A 21,566-nucleotide genomic window follows, 5' to 3' on the forward strand; every position below is an offset into this window, starting at 1 on the left:
TACATATATTCATTCACTACTTCCTTCGTATGATTGTAGATTTAGCATAATAGGAGCTAATCACAAATTTGTGACACTATTTCTGATTCCTAGAAACAGCAGGGAACAGATAAATTAGTCAAGCAGACCCGGGAGTTCAAGTCCTCCTCTGGAACTCATTAACAGTGTGACCATGTCAATTTACTTTCATTCTCTAAATCTGAGTTGCATCATCTTTAAAACGAAGATATTGCCACTCACCTCAATAATTAAATAGGAACTATTATTACTTTACACATATTATCACTTATTGGATACTTAGTGTAGGGCAAATACTATGCCACATGTCACATTTAATCCTCTGAAATTTCATTTTAGGTTGAGGAAACTCAAAAAGAGGAGTTAGGAAACCTACTCAGGGTTAGTCACATGTCTACTAAGAGACAGAGAGAGAATTCTTACCCATGTTTGAGTTCAGAGTTCATGCTTTTAAGGCACACTATGGTTACAGTACCTGACCCAAAGCAGATATTAAAAATAAAGCATAAAACTCTACTAAGCATTTAATAAATGTCTCAACAACTACTATGTGCAAGGAGTTAAGTAACAGTTGGCTAAGAGGCTTTTAAAAACATTTACCCATTGCATTAAACGTGCTTCTGAGCACCGATAAGTTAACATTAAAAGCATGAGTGAGACGTTTTCTCTTCAAAATACGGAACCTAAAAGAAAGGTATAATGTAAAAAGGTAAGGGTGAAGCTGCTGGACCAGTGGAATGAGGAGCTTGGAAAAGTCGCTCTCAAAAAGCCAATGATAAAACCAGACAAACCTGTCAAAAACAACCATATGAAGACTCCGGAAATTGGCCAAAAACATATAACAAACTGAAAAGCATTTATTCAAGAAAAGCTACTGAATGTCAGGTAGGAAACAGTAGAAGTCTGCAATGTTTTAGTCATCTCCCATCAGCTCCATCAACGGTAGTTTTACCAGTGTAGGGCAAGCTGTGAAAACAGGTACCATCGCAGGTAGAGGGGATCACTGATTAAGAGTAGAATGCACAAAAGTTCAATATGCAGGGGTATTGCTGAGAACAATAGTGATCTCGTGGCAAACAACTGGGGAAGGACAATACTGCAGCAGCCAAGGCTGCAATACGGATTGGGGCAAAAAAACAAAACAATAAACTTGCCAGAAGTTTAGCATGGATATCCTGAGAATGGCACAGCCATGATGGGCCTTGACAAGCTCCTACTTATCCCTGGTGGTCTGAAAGGCTGTGTGCTTGCAGAAAGCTGCATGCAAGTTCAGGAAAGACTGGCGAGGACCCCAGTTATCTATGCATACCTGGCTGAATGTGAGGTCTTTCACAGATACAGAAGAGCCACGAACACGAGACGACTTAGCACAAAGTAAAAACTGAAACAAACTTGTAAACTGCCTATATAGTCATGCTTTGCCTAACGTTTCAGTCAACAACAGACTGCATATGTGATGGTGGTCCCATAAGCTTAGTATCATATAGCCTAGGTGTGTAGTAGGCTATACCATCTAGCTTTGTGTAAGTACAGTTTATAACGTTTGCACAAGGACAAACTTGCCCAATGATGCATTTCTCAGAACGTATCCCCACTGTTAAGTGACGCATAACTATACTGTGAATTCATTCCCCAACCTACATACCAATCCACTGGCAAAGGGCAGAAGCCTTACTGACTCAAGGTGTTTATGCACATCCTCTGAGCAATCACTGGTTTGCTCAGTGATTGAACAAGCAAGCAATCACAAGGGGGCCAGCCCTGTGGCATAGTGGTTAAGTCCAGCACACTCTGCTTTGGCAGCCTAGGTTCACAGGTTCAGATCCTGGATGCAGACCAAGACTACTCATCAAGCCATGCTGTGGCACTGACCCACATACAAAATAGAGGCACACTGGCACAAATGTTAGCTCAGGGCTAATCTTCCTCAGGTGAAAAAAGAGGAAGACTGGTAATGGATATTACCTCAGAGCAAATCTTCCTCACCACAAAAAAAAAGGGAGGGAGTGCCAGCTGGTGGCATAGTGGTTAAGTTCACAAACTCTGCTTCTGCAGTCCAGAGTTCACGGGTTCAGATCCTGGGTGCAGATCTACACACAGCTTATCAAGCCATGCTGGGTGGTATCCCACATACGAAATAGAGGAAGATTGGCACAGATGTTAGCTTGGCAACAATCTTCCTCAAGCAAAAAGAGGATGACTGGCAATGGATGTTAGTTCAAGAGCCAATCTTCCTCACCAAAAAAAAGAAAAGAAAACAAAAACTGAAAAAAAAGTGATCAGAGGTAGTCCTCAAAAAAATAGAGATATAGCAACAAGACCCCCTTGGGGGAGGGGTGAGAGGTGATCTAACTCAAGAGTCTCTAAACTGTATTATCTAAAATGTTCAGTTTAATAAAAAATTATGAAACATGCAAAGAACAAAAAGTATAATCCATATATGGGGAAAAACACTCAACAGAAACTGTCTCTGAGGAAGTTCAGTTGCTGGACTTAGCTGACAAGGATTTCAAAGCAGCTATCATAAATATGTCCAAAGAACTAAAGGAAACCATGCTTAAAGAATTCAAAGAAAGTATGACGACAATGACTCAATGAATAGAGAATCTCAACAAAGAGAAGAACCAAATTGGAATTCTGGAGTTGAAAAGTACAATAACTAAAATGAAAAATTCACTGGAGGGGCTCAACAGCAGATGTGACCTGCAGACAAAAAAATCAGCAAACTTGAAGACAGACCAACAGAAATCATCAGTTCTGAAGAACAGAAAGAGAAAAAGAACAGAGCCTCAGAGACCAGTGAGACTCCATCAAGTCTACCAACACACATGTAATGGAAATCTCACAATGAGAGAAAGAAAGAATAAACAATGGCTGATGACTTCCCAAATTTAACTAAAATCTTTAATCTACACATCCAAGAAGCTCAATGAATTCCACGTAGGAGACACAAAGAGATCCACACCTACACAGACCATGGTCAAACTGCTGAAAGCCAAAGACAAGCAGAAAATCTTGAAAGTAGCAAGAGAAATTCCCACCCCTTGGTTTACACACATCCCTGAATGTGAGTGAGGCCTATGAATATGATGGATATCACTTCCATGATTAGGTTACGTTATATGGCAAAGGTGAAGTTTTGCAGATGGAAGTCCCTAATTAGTTTGGCTTTGAGTCCATCAAATGGGAGAATTTTTTTGGGTAGGCCTGACTTAAATCAGGTGAGCCTCTAACAGGACTTTAGTCCTCCTGAGATTAAAGAGCTTTCTCCACTGGCCTTGAAGAGGAAGGAAGAAAATGAACTCTGCCAGCAACCAAGTGAGCCTGGAAAGAATCCCAAGCCTCAGAAAAGACTACAACCCTGGCCAACTTCTTTGACTGTAGGCCTTGTGAGACCTCAGCAAAGGGCCCAGCTAAGCCATACCCAGACTTCTGGCTTATAAAAACTGGTGAGGTAATATTTTAAGGTATCACATTTATGATAACTTTTTTTTAATAAAGATTTTTTATTTTTTCCCTCTTTCTCCCCAAAGCCCCCCAGTACACAGCTGTATATTCTTCATTGTGGGTCCTTCTAGTTGTGGCATGTGGGATACTGCCTCAGCGTGGTTTGATGAGCAGTGCCATGTCCGCGCCCAGGATTCGAACCAACGAAACACTGGGCCGCCTGCAGCAGAGCGCACAAACTTAACCACTCGGCCATGGGGCCAGCCCCTAACTTTTTTATTTTAAAGATTTTATTTTTCGCTTTTTCTCCCAAAGCCCCTCAACACATAGTTGTGTATTTTTGGTTGTGGGTCCTTCTAGTTGTGGCATGTGGGATGTTGCCTCAACATGGCTTGATGAGTGGTGCCATGGCCGTGCCCAGGATTCGAATGGCGAAACCCTGGGCCGCCGAAGCAGAGCGTGCGAACTTAACCACTCAGCCATGGGGCCGACCCCTATGATAACTTTTAATGCAGCAATAGAAAACTATTATATCCAGCAAAATTATCCCTAAAAAATCACTAAATAAGATATTCTTGGATGAACAACTTCTCCAAGAATTCAGAGTAAGCAGATCTTCCATACAGGAAATATTAAATAAAGTCTTTCAGGCTGAAAAGAAATGACATTGGATAGTAACTGAGATCCATATGAACAAAGAAAGAGCAGCAGTAAAAGTAATTACATAGGTCAATATATAAGACTGTATATCTTTCTCTCTGCTTCTCTCAGCTGATTAAAAAGACAATGGTATAAAACAATTATAAACTGTATTGTTGGGCCAGCCCCATGGCCAAGTGGTTGGGTTCACACACTCTGCTTTGACGGCCCAGGGTTTCGTCAGTTCACATCCTGGGTGCGGACATGGGACTGCTCATCAAGCCATGCTGAGGCGGTGTCCCACACAGCACAGCCAGAAGGACCTAAAACTAGAATATACAACTATCTACTGGGGGGCTCTGAGGAGAAGAAGAAGAAGAAAAAAAAACCAAGAGTATTGTTGCCCTTGTAACATATAAAGACGTAACACACATGAGAATAATAGCACAAAGGAAGGGGGAAGAAATGGAGGTATACAGGAACAAAGTTTCTATATTTTACTAGAATTAAATTAGTATTAATCTGAAGTACATTGTGAAAAGTTGAGGCATATTGTCATTCCTAGATCAAACACTAATAATAATTTTTTTTTTTCTTAAACACTGGCACCTGGGCTAACAACAACTGTTGCCAATCTTCCTTTTTTTTTTTTTCTGCTTTATCTCCCCAAACCCACCCTGTACGCAGTTGTATACCTTAGTTGCATGTCCTTCTAGTTGTGGGATGTGGGACACCATCTCAACATGGCCTGACGAGCGGTGCCATGTCTGCGCCCAGGATCTGAACCCTGGGCTACCGCAGCGGAGCAAGTGAACTTAACCACTCGGCCACAGAGCTGGCCCCTAATTTTTAAAAAGAAGTATAAAAGGTCTCAGGAATTAAAATGGTACACTAAAAATTATCTAACAGAAAAAGCAGTAACAGAGGAACAGAGAAACAAAAACGAGACATATAGAAAATAAAAATGGCATAAATAAACCCATTATACCAATAATTTCATCAAACATAAATGGATTAAACACTCCAATCAACAGGCAGAGATTAAACTGGATTAAAAACAAGATCCCATTATATCTTGTCTACAAAACACACACTTAAAATTCAAAACCAAAAATAGGTTAAAAGTGAAAGGATGGAAAATAATATAGCCTACAAATAACCATAAGAAAGCTGGAGCGGCTGTATTAAGATCAGATAAAATAAAGCTTTAAGACAAGATAAAAAAAGTAAGGACTGCGATTCTTGGCAAAAGATCATGAAGAACTACTTTCCTCCCCTGCTCTGGTAACTTGAAAGGAAAGATTACATAAACTTAAACAACTGCTTCTCCCCCATTATTGCTGTTTCCATGTTTTTCTATTGTGGTAAAACATACATAATACAAAAGTTACCTTTTTAAGAGTACAGTGTGTCTACGTTTAAGTGTACATTGCTTTCGTGGCATTAAGTACATTCGCACTGCTGTGCAACAATCACTACCATCCATCACTAGAACTTCCATGTTTAAAATAATATATTTTATAAGAATATAAGTAAGAAACTGAAGAGTTCTGACCTTTCCTTAAGCACATTCCAGTGATAAATCAGAGAGCTTGGGGGAAGAAATGCAGATCTGGTAATATGAGTCAGAAAACTAATCACTTACTGAAATCAGCACTTTCTTCTCTCTTTTGATAGTGCAATAAACAGCTAGAGCCAACTCTCAGATAATAGCAGCAGCAGCTACTATTAAATAAATGAGATAGTATTTAAAGTCCATAACACAAATCATTTAATTCTCATGTAAGTCTGAGGAAGATACTAACACTCTCATCTTTAGGGTGGACAACAGCTTCAGACGAGTTATCTACCCATGGGCACTCAATTAGTAGATGGGGCAAAACTGGGATATGCATTCACATCATAATTTAAGTGTTCTTAGACTATGTTAAACACTATCTCCCAAATACTTGGTGGAGATTCTAAAAGAACAGAAGTCCATGTCACACAAATAATAATAGTTTTGCTCCTCTGCCACAACCTCCCCTTCCCTCACACGCACATAATACTCAACTCTACCTCCAGTTCTTTTCTACCATCACTGGGTAAGAGAAAAGATGGTCCTGGATGCTTAGATCAATTGGGAGAGAAGTCTAGCTTCCTTGAAAAGGAAATTTGAACAATATGATAAACATGGGGTCGGACCGGTGTGGAGGTTAAGTTCATGTGCTCCGCTTCGGGGGTCCAGGGTTCGCTGGTTCAGAACTTGGGAGTGGACCTACCCACCACCTGTCAAGTCATGCTGTGGCAGGCGTCCCCACATGTAAAGTAGAGCAGGATGGGCAGAGAAGTTAGCTCAGGGCTAATCTTCCTCAGCAAAAAGAGGAGGATTGGCGGCAGATGTTGGCTCAGGGCTAATCTTCCTCAAAAAGATGCAAAAAACAAAAACAACACAAAAAAACAACACAAAAATCAGGTTTTTAAAAAAATGAGATATGGGTCAGGTATTCTGTTGGTGGGATAGAAATAGGGAGTCCTATATATGGACTGATGGAGAGTGAGAGAAAATGCAATGTGAGCACAAGTGTAGAAATTAATAGTAATAAATAATAGCAACTATGAATTAAAAGAACAAAATTCCTCTGCAGATTCTGGCACAGAATATAGAATTTCTAGCAATACTGATACCAAAAAAACCTGCCAAGATGTCTCTGAAACCACATGACACTGCTAAGAAATTGTGCTCTTCCAATAGTCAGGTGAAACCAGGACAAACTCTAATCAGAACTGCAAGCCATAAAAAGCTGCCAAAGAAAGTGTTGCAACAATTCAAACAATCTTTGTAACAAGGTGACTTGTTCAACAACCAAAAATTTAAATTAGGAAGTTATAAAAACGGAAGTTCTCTAGGGCATTTCAATGAAGCTACAGCTGAAGCTGTTTTTGCTTTGCAGCTTGTTCAAGATGACCAATCCTGACTCCTCACCAGCTTGTGGTGTTTATGAAAAGAATATATTAATGTATGCTTTAAAATCTAAATTTAATATCCACTGGTGAGTTGTCTTAGTTTGCCTACACGAGAACTTAAGTCATAGGACTTCAACGTTTTAATCTAACAGACTTTTTCTGAGGCCTTTACAAAGAACTCTTGAGGAAGCGTTGCAGGAAGGGAATTTAGGAAGCACTTCCTCTTCCACTGGCCACAGCAAGACCTATAATAGATCCAAATCCACTGCAGAACAGGAAATTACTTCAAGGGCCCTGAGCTAAGTATTTTGGGAAGGCACAGGGCTCTCAACAGACCGGAAAGCAGATATAACTGAAATCTGGTCTGGGACCACACAGATTTTACATCTAACCTGGACAAGACTGAAGAAAAAAAGAATAAGATACTATGCACTCTGAAAGGCATCATTTCCTATCATCTCACTTTTAGTTAAGCTATAGTCTAAGTAAACTACAGTTTATAAACTTATGCTCAATTTCCTAATGTAATTAAAAGATCCTATCAAGAAAATAAGTCTCTAACCTTTGTTTGTTGGGATCAAGAAATTTTCTCTATCTTCATCAGTTGAGAATGGGGTGAGGGTGAAGTCAGTGCACACCTGGAGTTTGGCACGAGGGTAACAGTGACCAGACTGTGAGTGACCACTGACCAGCAACACAATGAGATGGAGACAAAACGTCAAAGAAACTCAGGAGAAAAAGCCCTGTATACACAGATGCCTTCATATATGAGCCATCCTGTATATTCGAGGCCAGTATCACTTACAAGCAACTAAAGACAAGACAAACAAGTCCACTTCAATTTCAAGGAAACTGGACAAAAAGACATCTGGTAGTTTGACTCTTAATACTTTAGTCCCATATGGCTAACGGATACTGTATTAGAGTGGTTTTAGAGAAAGGCAGATCAAAAGTTGCAAATAAAAGTAGATCGGGGGCTGGCCCCATGGCTGAGTGGTTAAGTTCACGTGCTCTGCTTCAGCGGCCCAGGGTTCGCCAGTTCAGATCCTGGGCACAGACTTACACACCGCTCATCAAGCCATGCTGTGGTGACACCCCACACAGAAGAACTAGGGTGACTTACAACTAGGATATACAACTATGTACTGGGGCTTTAGGGAGAAAAGAAAAAGAGGAAGATTGGCAACAGATGTTAGCTCAGGGCCAATCCTCCTCATAAAAAAAAAAAGAAAGCAGATCAAAGAACATATTCCTTCTAAATAATCCACTGAACTATATTCATAACTGATGGCCTACTTCAACCTATAAAGCTTCTCTGAATTTTATGAATGTCTTCTCAGATTCTACATAATTACAATCATTCTTCTACAATGCTCCTTTAGCTTTGACATTCTTGAACTTTGTTAATACAGAAGCTCTGGGGCCTTACATATTTGATACATATTTTTATATACTTCATAATCCTTTCTTAAGTTGGATTTTTAAAATCTATCCTGTCACAAACGGATGTGGATGTTTTAAAAAAACAGATTGTTCTTGCTCGGTTTAAATGATCACCTGAAGTTAAGGCGCAGGTTTCTGCTCAAAATAGAAACAAACAAAATCACGTGACATGAGAAGAAACTGTGCAGTTATACATTTATTGCCTGAAATACTTAAATATATTTTAGAGTCTGAGACCTAGACTCACAAATTGTAAAAGTCAAAGTACACTTTTCTCCTAATGTGTGCAGTGAATGGAAGATACTATTGTTTCTAAGACTTGCTTGGTATTATGGAGGGTCAAAGGTCTCACAATAAAGTATGAAACCTTTTTTAAGTTAAATTTTAATCAAGAGCCAATAACCTAAAATATTCACCACCTAGTACTCATAATTTTACATTTGTCTAGTCTCAGAAGTCAGCTCTCTCTCATACAAGGACGCCAGATCACAACAGCAAGGATAAAGAACCATACCAGAGATTATGTGATTCTCTTATACTCAGTCTTTTTAAAAAGTGCACTGGTCATTTAGCATAGTTAATACTGACCTATACTTGGATAGACAAAGTGACTTGGTCTTTTAGTAATTTTCTCTCTAGTTTGGAAAAATAATCCAAACAGCCTATTAACTTAAGATATTCAACTTTTTCAGAGAAAATATTTTTCTACACCCTTGGTAAAACATCTTGGCGGACTAGAAAGAGAGGCATAATGAGAGCCAATGGTGCTAGATTCTGATGGGGAAGAAGAAAGATAAGGCTGTGGCCTACGACCAAGGCTCAGAGTCAAGCTGAGCCCCACTCCCTACTGATTCTCATTCTCTTGGAGTGAGTCTAGACTAGCGTCTCCTTCTGTTGGAAATCATCTTCAGGACAAGGGCATGGTCATTCTTATTAGTTTCCTATTGCTGCTGTAACAAATTACCACAAACTTAGTAGCTTACACCACCACAAATTTATTACCTTACAGTTTTGGAGATCAGAAGTCCTAAATGGGCCTTACTGGGCTGAATCAAGGTGTCATCAGGACTGCATACGTTCTAGAGGATCTAGGGGACAATTCATTTCCTGTCTTTTCTAGGTTCTAGAGGCTGTCTGCATTCTTTGGCTCGTAGTCCCTTCTTCCATCTTCAAAGTCAGCAAGTGCATCACTCTGATCTCTGCTTCCATTGTCACATCTCCTTCCATGACTGACTCTCCTGCGTGTTTCATTTATAAGGACCCTTGTAGCTATGTTAGGCTCACCCAGACAATCCAGGACAATCTTCCCATCTCAGGATCCTTAACTTAATCACACCTGTAAAGTCACACTTGCCATGTAAGGTAACATTCACAGGTTCTAGGTATTGGAAAGTGGTTATCTTTGGGGAGTCATTAGTCTGCCTATCACAATCACCCAAGTCAAAGATGCCACCATGAACTATAGCACTTGGAGATTCCTAACTAATGAGTAATGCATGGTAGATAAATGTTGCCAAATTCTTTGAAGCTCCTTCCATCCAAAAGGTGGAGTCTGTTTCCCCACCCCTTGAATTTGGAATTGCTTTGACCAACAGAACGCGGTAGAAGTGACAAGCAAGTTTCAGAGCCTAAAACTCAAGAGGTCTTGCAATTTCTACCTTCATCCTCTTGGAATGCTATTCTAAGACTGCCACATAAGGAAGCCACTCTAGCCTACTGGAGAATGAGAGGCCATGTGGAAGAGAATGAGGCATCCTAGAAGCCAGACATGTTATCAAATGCCAGACATGCCAACTCTCCAGCTAAAAACAGCTACATAAATGAGCACAGGCGAAAACCAGCAAAGAAGCTGTCCAGCCAACCCACATAATGGTGGGAAACAAATCACTGATTTAAGTCATTCAATTTTGGGAGGGTTTGTCATGCATAGCTAACTGACACCGGGAAGTGGAAAGACTAGCCTATACTATGCACACATATTGGGATGAACTTTTGGCAAGAGGAATAAAGGAAGGTCATTAGCGTTAAGTTAGGGAGGAGAACAGCAGGTAAACTTTCTTGGTTGTATCACAAAGCACGATCAGGTTGAAACAGGAAATGACTACTGTTAGTAAGAATGATCAACTGGTCTACATTTATGATCTAGAAATAAGAGCCACTACAGTTTCTAAAAAAGGCAGTCAGATAACTAAAACCATATCAAAGAAAACACAGGAGAAAGAGTCTACCATACTGCCTGAAACGCAGCAGTTGCCCAAGACATGCTTAAAACAAAACCAACTATAAATAGAGTAAAGAGGAAAAGAAAGATGTTTGACCTAGAGAGTCAAGGGGTCCCAGGGGATAAAGTGGTCAGAATCCAGCATTAATATTGTGTGACGTCAGCAAGTCACTGATAACATTAGATGCTGGCAGTGTAAGGAGAGAAAAGACAGCTGCTCCCACTGCCTAGAACACTAGTAGCCCATTCTGCCCTTACACTCCTGGTCCCTCATGGCAGGCTTGAGTTCCTACTGTACATTATAAATATTTTTACCAAGTACCACTAAATTAAATTGAATTTACCTCTCTCCCCGCCTCGTCTGTAAGCTTCTAAGGGGAAGGCATACGTTATTCATTTCTCAGCCAAGCATCTAGCACAATGTCTGGTGTATAGTAGGCAGTTCATAAATGTCCATTTATTGGACAGTTTTTGGGAAAAATGATCAACAAAAATGTCTAGCCCTGTTTCAAGGCTGGTGTGAACTTGCTGAATACAGCAACCATGTCTTATTAAACTTAGCATTCCAAGAACTCAGTAAAGCCACTGGCCCACAGGAGCTACTCAAATGCTAAGTAACAAACCTAAAAAGAAATTTAGGGGCTGGCCCTGTGGTGTAGTGGTTAAGTTCAGCACACTCCACTTCAACAGCATGGGTTCACAGGTTTGGATCCCGGGCACAGACCTACACCACTCACCGGCCATGCTGTGGTGGTGATCCACACATAAAAAAGAGGAAGACTGGCAACAGATGTTACCTCAGAGTGAATCTTCCTCAGCAATAAAAAGAAAGAAAGAAATTTAGTTAGGAAAAAATTGATTAGAAATCTTGAGAGAACAAAACCGGGAAAATACATAGATTACAGCTAAGAATCATATCCTAATGTCTAAGCGAAAAGATCTACAATTATAATTTATTTCAACGTAAGTACATCAACATCATCTACCCTCTTAAACTAAGATAAGAATTCTATCAATTTACTATATTGTCCCATTTTGAAAGCTAATATCACAGTTTCTCAATTTTCAACTTAACCCCTTAACCTGGACATTAAACTTACCCATGTCAATAATTCAACCAATACCAATTTAAATATTAAAAATCATTTAATAATGGAATACTGCCATACCATATAGAGGGTTAACATGTAAGAACACAAAACATTAAATGGTGATATGGTACAAGAAAGTATTTCGGGGCTGGAAAATATCTAAACCATGATCCTGGCTAGAACTGACTATGGTTAGTTTTGTCAGGCATCATCAGTTTTGCCACTGGTTTACTGACTGACCCTAAACCACCATGGAACAGCTGCCTATTAGTTTTATCAGCACCAACCAACTTTCTTTCATTCAAAGAAGTTTGTAAAAGGCTTCAAGTGAAAAAATAAGCTTTATAAATTGAAAATCCTTGTGGTTGGCCTTAACACGAACAGTAGATATAATTTAATAACTCACAAAGTTATATTTTTGTCTTTGTAAAAACTGACCCTTTAGAAGGAAAAAAAAGGCATCTAATATTTCATTCAACACCCAGCAACAGGACTATGCTTTAAGATCCTACTGCTATTTGATGAATGTGTAAGGGAAAAAAACCTAACTAGCAATGTTACATTTGACTATCATTTCCTCAATCATTTACTACTGGCATCCTAAGTCAAATATTTTTTTCATAGTCCCATGTTTTGAAATGCAGATTCCCCAAGTGCTTTGGGTTTCCATTATTTCAATGCTACATAAGCTCTAGACCAGAAATTGGCACTTTTTCTCAAAGGGCAAAACAGTAAATATTTTAGGCTATTCCAACAACTCAACTCTGCTCTTTTAGTGCAAAAGTGTTCATAAATAATAAGTAAACAAACAGAGGTACTGTGTTCCAATAAGACTTTACAAAAACAAGGAAGCCCACAGCTTGCTGATCCCTGTTCCAGATCTATTAGTGTCTTAAGAATGTGCTCAGTTATATATTATGGGGCAATCTCTGGATGTAAATTTAAACAAGACCTGATGACACAGAGATGTATGCCCAGCCAATCAGATTTTATTTACTTTTGTTTCCACCTGAAGATAACCAATAATGTCAAGGCAAAAGAGGAGTGAGATACCGAGAAGCAGACACAGGGAGAGGAGCTCTGAGACTCCTTTGTTCCTCCATATGGATTAAAATTCCCAAACTTACTACAGAACAGAGAAGCTCATCCCACAAAGGCAGGAACGTAAAACAGCAGAAAGCAAACAAGCTATGGTGGCAGATGTAGAAATAATTTTAGGAAAGTCAAGCAAACAGAGATGCTACATCAGTGATAAATCAACATCTAGAGAGCAAGGAATTAGAAAGTGACTATTCTAATATTATTACACACAAAGTAATTTTATAAAAATTATTTTGAGTCTTCCTATGATTCTATGGTAAAAGAGACTGATCACACTTATTTTGGTGGCTCAAATTATATACTCCATCATTCCATGTCATCAACTAAAATGCTGGTCCTAAGTAAAACTGCCTACATAGTTTTAAATAGCTATTGAAGGCAAAAAAAAAAAAAAAGTTAAGCATCTGTTTACAGTACCTCTAACCCAACCTCAATCCCATGGCATACCCCTATCAGATATGCCATGTCTTCATGCCTGCCTCTCTTCTCTACACATCAAAATTAATTCTCAGAAGGAATGAAGCTCATTCGCTTTTAAGATTATCAAAACTAACAGGAGCCCAATTTTATGTCTTACAAATCAAACGAACTTTCTCTAAACTCTGAAATTTCAGGCATTAGCAAAAAAGGGAAAGAACTGAGCCAGCCCTGACGGCCTAATTGTTAAAGTTTGGTGCACTCTCCAGCAGCCCAGGTTCACTTCCCAGGAGCAGAACTACAACCCTCGTCTGTCAACAGCCATGCTGTGGCAGTGGCTCACACAGAAAAACCAGAAGGACTCACAACTAAAATATACAAGTATGTACTGGGGCTTTGGGGAGGAAAAAGAAGAGAGAGAACAGACTGGCAACAAATGTTAGCTCAGAACAAATCTTTCTTCCCAGCAAAAGAAAAATGACTCAATTAAGAGATGATCAGAATGTTGTTAAAACCACAACTTAAAAGGGCCAACCCCAATCACTGATTTGCAGCTGCAGCAAAGCAAAGCACAGTGTCTGGTCTTTCTTTCCTCACAGCTGCCCAGCTAGACTAAATTTCCCAGCTTTCTCTGTTGCTGTATGAGGCAATGGGGCAGGAATATGCCTTCCCCTTTGCTAGAATGTGGATGTGATGTTGGGAGCTGGTAGTCAAGCCACAAGACCAGCCCTACACTGCCCTTGAGACTTCTTCACATGAAAAAAACACAAACTCTCTAGTTTTGATGTCTCTGTGAGAACAGCCCAAACTGTACTCTAATTGATACAACTTTTCTGGCAAGCAAATGTCACATTTTACTACCATGTCCAAATTCCTAGGTTCTAAGTTAAATATTTCTTTAAATAAGTAGGACTTTGGTTGAAAGCTTTAAGTTATTTAATTAAGCAATCAGTAAACAGCAGTACCGAGATTATAGTATTGCTTTTCTTAGACATCAACTTTCTTATCTGATGTTCAAAAAATGCTGGCTTGGGCCAGCCCCAGGGGCCTAGTGGTTAAGTTCGGCATGCTCTGTTTCGGTGGCCTGGGTTTGACTCCAGGTGCAGACCTACACCACTGGTCTGTCAGTGGCCATGCTGTCACAGCAGCTCACAAACAAAAAGAGGAAGATTGGCAATAGATGTTAGCTCAGAGCAAATCATCCTCAGCAAAAAAGAAAGAAAAAAAAGAAAAAAAATTGCTGGCTCTGCTTACATAGATAGAAGCAGCATAATATGGTACAAAACATCAAAGTATCTAAAAATAACAATTCAGTACTTGTTCTTTTTTTGGCAAGCATGATTATGAAGGTGAGGAGGGGAAATCTCTATTACAAGGAATCATCAAGATAGCTAAAAGTTAAGCACTTTTAGAATTAACACTTTAAAGATGTAGAGTGGAAATATTGATACAAAGACTGCTTTCTTAAATGGATATATATTTTGTCTTTTCTTATGACTTACTGCCATGATTATTACACAGGGATATAGACATGGATGATGCAAGAGAGGGGGCAAAAAGACCAGGCTTCGCTGAATATAGTCCATGCCTCCTCTTCTTCCCCCAAAGCTTGGCTGTATAGGTCGGCTTGCTTTCAGCTAGTATCTAAATTCCCTCCCGTCCTAAAGCAGTTTCCAATCTTTGGCAAATGTCATTGGTTTTCCCCTCTACTGTCAAGATATGATATTTTAAAATTTTATTTATTGTAGAATTTGCCCATTTTTTGATCCTATCAAGGCTACCAACCACTGTGGCTCCATACATTTTTCAGATACTTCTCTGCTGCCAGTCATTTCTCGGAGACAAAGCATGGTGCAACCAGAAATAATCCTTGCTGCGTATCAGGAAAGTGCCCTTGCTGGGGCGCTTTTTAAACTACCACTTTCCAGATCCCACTCCAACCCAATAAAGAGAGAATCCAGACAGTTTCAAAAGCTCTCCAGGTGATCTGAATGTTCAGTAAGGGTGGAGGAAAAAGCATGGGCTCTGAAGGTCAGGTAATCTAGATTCAAATCCCAGTTTTTCCATTTTAATAGCTGTGACTTTGGGCAAGTTGCTTAACGTTCCTGAACTTCATTTATTCACAAGCGTCTACCATGTGCCAAGCACCGTGCCAGGTACTGAGTAAAGGTGATGATGACCGTCCCTGTCCTCCAGAAGCTTATAATGGAAGATACAGAAACTAAAGGAGGCCGCAGACCAGCACACAATCTTAATCCTAATAAGGCTACAAGGGCAGACAAGAAGGAAATCCAGTCCAGATTCCAGGGATCAGCACAATCTCTAAAAAGGTGATAGCAACGCTGAGTCCTACTGGACAAGCAATGGTGGCCAGACAAGGCTGCTAAAGGAAGTCTGTTTTTAACAGTGGAGGAAGTGTGTGCAAAGGCTGGATACACGAGAACTCAGCCCATTTGGGAGATACAAGTAGTTTAGTAGGACTGGAGCACAAAATAAGAATGAGGGAAGAACACGAAATGGAGATCAACAGCGACCTCAGCTCCTACATCTGCAAAACAGGGATATTATGTACTCTGCTTAGTTACCTCAAAGATCAAAATATATATATAGCACAGTGCCTTGAACATAATAGGTACTCAAGTGATAAATCCCCTCACTTTTCAGCTTTAACACACACAGAAGGAAGCTCGCCTTTTAAAAGCATCACTGCCAATCCACACACTCTTTTTTTCTCAGGTCATCTCATCACAGCACAAAATTTAACAGTACGCTCTTTTCAGCTGTTTATTCTTTCTGGGTGCATCTTACCTACTGTAGATTACTGAAGAGTCAATTCCCAGGTCTCAAGGGTGCCAAGATTGGGATTTCCTTCAAAAGGTTCAGACACTTGAGGGTGCCCCAACACTAGGCTGTAGATAACAAAGGTTTTAATGTATTGTTTTAAATTAAATGAACTGCAGCTGTGAAGCAATTCGGACCCAGGACCAGAATACTTCAAATCTATCCCTGGCTCTGACACTAGCTAGATCATTTACTTTGGGTGAGAGACAACCTTCTGTGCCTTGGTTCCCATATCTGTTAAAATGAACAATATAGAACAGAGTCCCTAATAACCCAATATAACAGGGCTACTTTTTAATTGCCACTGCCCTCCTCCCCTATCTTAAGGGGTGGGACAGATAAGAACAGAATCTTCAAAGCAAGCAACATGCCTTTCCTTGATGGAGACTCTGAAGTCAGCTGTAGCTGGCAGCAAAGATGTGTATCAGATAATATCTCATGGCCAATTGATAAAGCTACATACACTCTGCAGATGTCCTCTGGCACCAAAATGCTTTGATTCTTTAAAATATTATTTTGGCCCTTTAATAATACATTGTTATAAATCTTAAAAACAAGTCTAAGAATTAATTTATTTCTCAGCTTCCAATCTGGATATTGACTCCTAATTTAAAATGAGAGGACTCACCCAGAGAACCACCACCAATACAGATTTTGAATTGCTAACACTGTAAGATGCTAGTTTTACTGACGATCTTTCTTGTCAAAATGTCTATTAGCAAACTTTACTACTCAGCTTTATGTTTTAATATGCCTCAATTTCAAAAGGCTACTTTTGTAACTCTGTGAGGTAATGGGTGATGACTAAACTTATTGTAGTAATCATTTCATATAGCAAATCATTATGTCACACACCTTAAACAAATACAACACTATATGTCAATTATATCTCAATAAAACTGGAAAAAATACTAGTACAAAGGAAACAGACTAACTCAAAATATGGAGTATTCTGTTCAATACTTTTCGTCTTAAATGTGAAATTTACCATGTTCTGAATGCCATAACAACTTCCCACATGAAATCAGACAAAATAAAAATTTAAAACATTAAAAAAAAAAGCCTACTTAGTTAAGTACTAAACAAGATGGCTTCTTTTTATACCACATTTGTCTCCATGAAAGTACACCTCCATGGCAAGTGGTTTCTTGATAAAAAACCTAACAATTTTAGCAACTCAACTATATATTAACTCAGAAAATGTAGTTAGTTGATCACTAACTTTTAATTTAAAAGATATCTGGATTTAGAAAGAGGTAACTTTTGAGGGCTTATTATGCCCCAGTCACTGTGCTAAAGAGATCTATGTGCATTATCTCATTTAGTTCTCTGCGGTAGGTATTATTATCAGCATACCAATTTTACAGACGGCAAGTGGAGCTTAGATTTTATACCTGACTCTGCTAATAAATTATAAAATCTATTCTTTGAACTCAGAGCTCAAGAAAGATCCTTAACTTCACCCCTGTTTAAATAGTTGTCTCTAGGCACAACAGATTTTAATTAATTCAGAACTCCAGAAAATTAAAGTTACATTATAGCACAAACTTCATAAACAGTGACTGAATTTCCCTTTTAGCCTTCTCTTTAATATGCGAAAATAATTCTAGACCCTGAGCTTTCCTAAACCTTTAATCATTTATGGTGCTCTCTCCTGTACCTACCTACCCATTAGAACAATTTTAAAAAACATTAACAGTGTACCAATTATTTTCAAAAGCCCAGAGATACTAATCAAGTGATCCTAACAGTCTTAAACACTACCCTCAAATCAAAAGATAAATGGAGGCAGGGAAACCTACATTCTAAAGTGCCACCATCCAGATAAAATTACGCTGTGAATTAGAGTAATTTCAATCAGATCTTGTAAAATTGAACATTTTTCTCAAGACCAGAATTAGAGAGTAACTATAAGATAGTTTAAGGGCCCAAACTCTGGAACATAAAATGGTGTGCCACATGGTGAGTTCAATAGCAAAGGGCAGGCAGTAGGGGCTAGGGAGAGCAGCATCAGTATAGAAAAGTAGCAATAAATAAAATTACAAAATGGTTTACCTAATCATCTCACTGGCCATTCTACCTTAATACAAGACAGTAATTACTCTCGAAAATCATATGCTGCTTAACACCTAATATCTTACATGGTGTCCTGAGTTTTAAATTAACACATTACATATTAAGAAAAACCCCAATGGCATTTCATAAGCATTAAAAACTCACATTTTCTTAGAGGGAACCTTCATTTATGACTATGACAGTCATTAACACACAATGAACTGGTTTGTATAATACAAACCCAGTGTAGGTGTAGACTTCTTTAATTCCTTAAGTCATCAATTACTCATAAAAAGGATTATTTTCTTTAAAATGCAAATGATCATACCATAAACACTATTTTTATGTGTCACATCAGCTATTTGGTAATAAGGTATCAAAAGTATTTTTAAAACAGTTAAATTGGGGCCAGCCTGGTCCATGTAGTGGTTAAGTTCATGCACTCCACTTCAGCGGCCTGGGGTTTGCAGTTCCGATCTTGGGCGTGGACCTACACACAGCTCATCAAGCCACACTGTGGCAGAGTCCCACATACAAAGCAGAGGAAGACTGGCATGGATGTCAGCTCAGCCGCAATCTTCCTCTAGCAAAAAGAGGAAGATTGGCAACGGATGTTAGCTCAGGGCTAACCTCATCAAAAAAAAAAAACAAACACCTAAATCATCATGCTAGAGTCCATTTAATAATCTGCACTCAGCAAGGTAAACACAAAGTTACTAAATAGAGGAAGTGTAGGCAGGAGATTCTGCTTCAGCTGTGTGACAGGAAGTACTAGCTATGGACGTTTAGAAACAGGAATACCAAGTTTTGTTTCAGCACAAGAAATAAAGGAAAATATGCTGGTGAATAAGGGTAAAAGTGGAAGTTCTTTTTAGAGAACGATCTGCCATATATTTAAGACAATCCAAAATCATTCCAAAAGTTAAAAAAAAAAACAAAAAGCTTCACTTTTTCACTAGGTTTACGTGATAATGTACTTCCCTAGGTATACTGGAGCCTGGATTTTGTAGTTTCAGTATAACAAGACAGCTTATGGCTCACGTTTTACAGATCCGTAGGCAGAGGAGGGTGGCTTGTAACATTTAACTGCTAGTTTCATATCTTCAAGTTTGATGATCATTAAACTTTTTTGGCAACATTAACTACACGATAAGTAAATCATTTTTTAAAAGTGCCAAAGTTTCACAACAATGTGACTGTTCTTCCACTACTGAACTGTACACTTAAAAATAGTTAATATGGTAAATTTTTTGTGTTTTACCCCCCACACAAAAAAGAGCCTAAGTTATTGAGAAATTACACCACTTAAATGTTACCAGTCACTCGTTATGTAAATTTTGATTACTCTAAAGCTAAGTTCTTACGCTTAATTTTTAATAAAGTAGTTATGTCTTTAACAGCTGGATTCGTTTTACGTAACTAACTTCTAAAGATACTTCCGCACACGAGCAAGCTTTTTAATCCCGAACTACAGAGTGAAAGTGAAGCACTATTTCTCAGTTAGCATCTTTCAAATCAAGTGAATTACTCATTGCTAACAAATACGAGTTATGAAATTAGGCGCGTGTTTCTACTTCAGCTGATTCCTTCATTCAGTGAAGTGCAAATCTCGAAATTAAGAGCGCAAGATGCCTCAACGAACAGGCTTCTCTGAAAGCAGTTGTAGTTGTGGACTGGGAGGCAGGCGACACTCGACCTCCCAGCCGCGAGCCCGACGGAGGCCGAGATCGCCACGGTCGGTCATTTCCAATCACGGTTCCCGCCCGGCTCGGCCCTCCCCAATGTGTCCGGCTTTTGTGAACTCCCACCTGATTCCGTTCAAAAAGAGGGGACAACCTAGATTAGCTCGAAAGCTGGAGAAGGGCCTGGAGCAACCGGCTTGGCTCGGCCACCTCTGGGAAAAGTCTCCAGCGAAAGAAAAGTGGGAAGCCTTCAACTTTGTGCACAAACCCCCCTTTCTCAGTCCCACCTGGCTCCCTTCCCCAGGAGGAAGGGCTGTGTTCTCGAAAGATCCACTCCTTCCCAACTCAAATGTCATTTCCCAGATCAGCTGCTTGAGGGGCAAGCGGCGCTCAACCCACGCCCTCTTGTTCGAGCACCTTCTCCAAGCGCCAGCGCTGGGGCTCGGCTCACTCCCGCAGCCCCCATCCAAGCCCTACACGAAGAGGGGGTGCCCTGCCCACGACCCCACCCGTGGGTGGACAGGGCTGCCCGACCGAGTCGGCCGGGGACTTCTGGCCTGGGCGTCTGGGGCCACCTGAGGGGCTCCGCTCCTGAGTGGGCTGGGGGCGACGAGAGACGGCGGGAGGGGGTCTCTCTACAGGGGAAAGACGGCCTCACCTTGACCCTGATTTCGTAAGTGGTGAAGCGGCCCCGGCCGACCCCCACTGTCTGCGGGTTGCTCACATCGATCTCGAGGAAGTTGCTGGGCGGCCCGTAGGCGTCATTCAGGTTCTGCGGCTTGGTGATCAGCCGCCGGGTGTCCGCCACGGTCTCCGCCATTTCGCTCTGCAGCCGCCGCGGGCTCCCTCCGCTCCTTCCGCCCCCTCCGCGTGCCGCCGCCGCCGCCGCCGCTGCCCGCCGCGGGGACACCGGGCTCGCGCGCAGCGGTCGCGGGGCGAACGAGCACGTAGGGCGGCGTTCACCCCGTGCGCGAAGCTCCTCCCCGCGCCCCTCCGGCTTCCGCCTCTTGTGCCCTAGAGACAAACAGCTGACTCGCCAGAACGCCGCGCCCCGGGGCGGCCCGGCTGAGGCGGTGAAGGGAAACTGCGGTCTGCGAGGCGGCGGAGTAGAAGCGAGCTCACGGGACTTGTAGTCGCTAACAGGTTCCGGCCGGACTACAGCGCCCACAATGCACCGGGCGAGCGCGCCGCCGCCGGACTCCTGCCGAGGTGTTGAGAGGACCCAGGGGTCCGGGGGCGGTCGCTTCCTGTCTTTCTGCGTTTGCCTGCGTCTGGAGCGGTGGGAAGAACGCCGGAAACGGTCTTCGCTGCTTTGGGAACTGCGGGGCCGAAAATTAAACGGCGAGATCTTCCCGCAATCGAAACAAAACTGACTCCGCTATCCCTGTGCCAACCTATCTACCGTCTCAGCGTGAACCGCTGAAAATGCCTTTCTAAATAACCATTAACAAATGCTTTAAATGATGATTGTGACATCTGGAGAGTTTCACCATACACGTGTGTGGATTGATAAACTGATAAGTAGGAGAGTGGAATAAAAAACCTCGCGAGATCATAGTACTAAGGTCAAACCGGTTTTGGAGACTGGTCGGTCCTAGAAAAGAGAACAACAGATAATGGATAGGCCGAAACCTGCCTTGAATGCCCTATGTTAGAGTGACCCAC

At 40.7% G+C, this 21,566-nt stretch overlaps 1 protein-coding gene across 1 annotated transcript in view; it reads right to left on the reverse strand.

Annotated features, from left to right (window-relative positions):
* The window catches only part of SNX3 (sorting nexin 3), a 42,225-nt gene extending 20,903 nt beyond the window's left edge, over window positions 1-21,322 (reverse strand). Inside the window, exon 1 of the mRNA XM_001503983.6 lies at window positions 20,560-21,322. Coding sequence (XP_001504033.1) covers window positions 20,560-20,721 — 162 coding nt within the window. The 5' untranslated portion in view covers window positions 20,722-21,322. The remainder of the gene's footprint in view (window positions 1-20,559) is intronic.
* Between the last annotated feature and the right edge of the window lie 244 nt (window positions 21,323-21,566).

The sequence above is a fragment of the Equus caballus genome, chromosome 10, assembly GCF_041296265.1.
Source record: "Equus caballus isolate H_3958 breed thoroughbred chromosome 10, TB-T2T, whole genome shotgun sequence".
Lineage (NCBI taxonomy): Eukaryota > Metazoa > Chordata > Mammalia > Perissodactyla > Equidae > Equus > Equus caballus.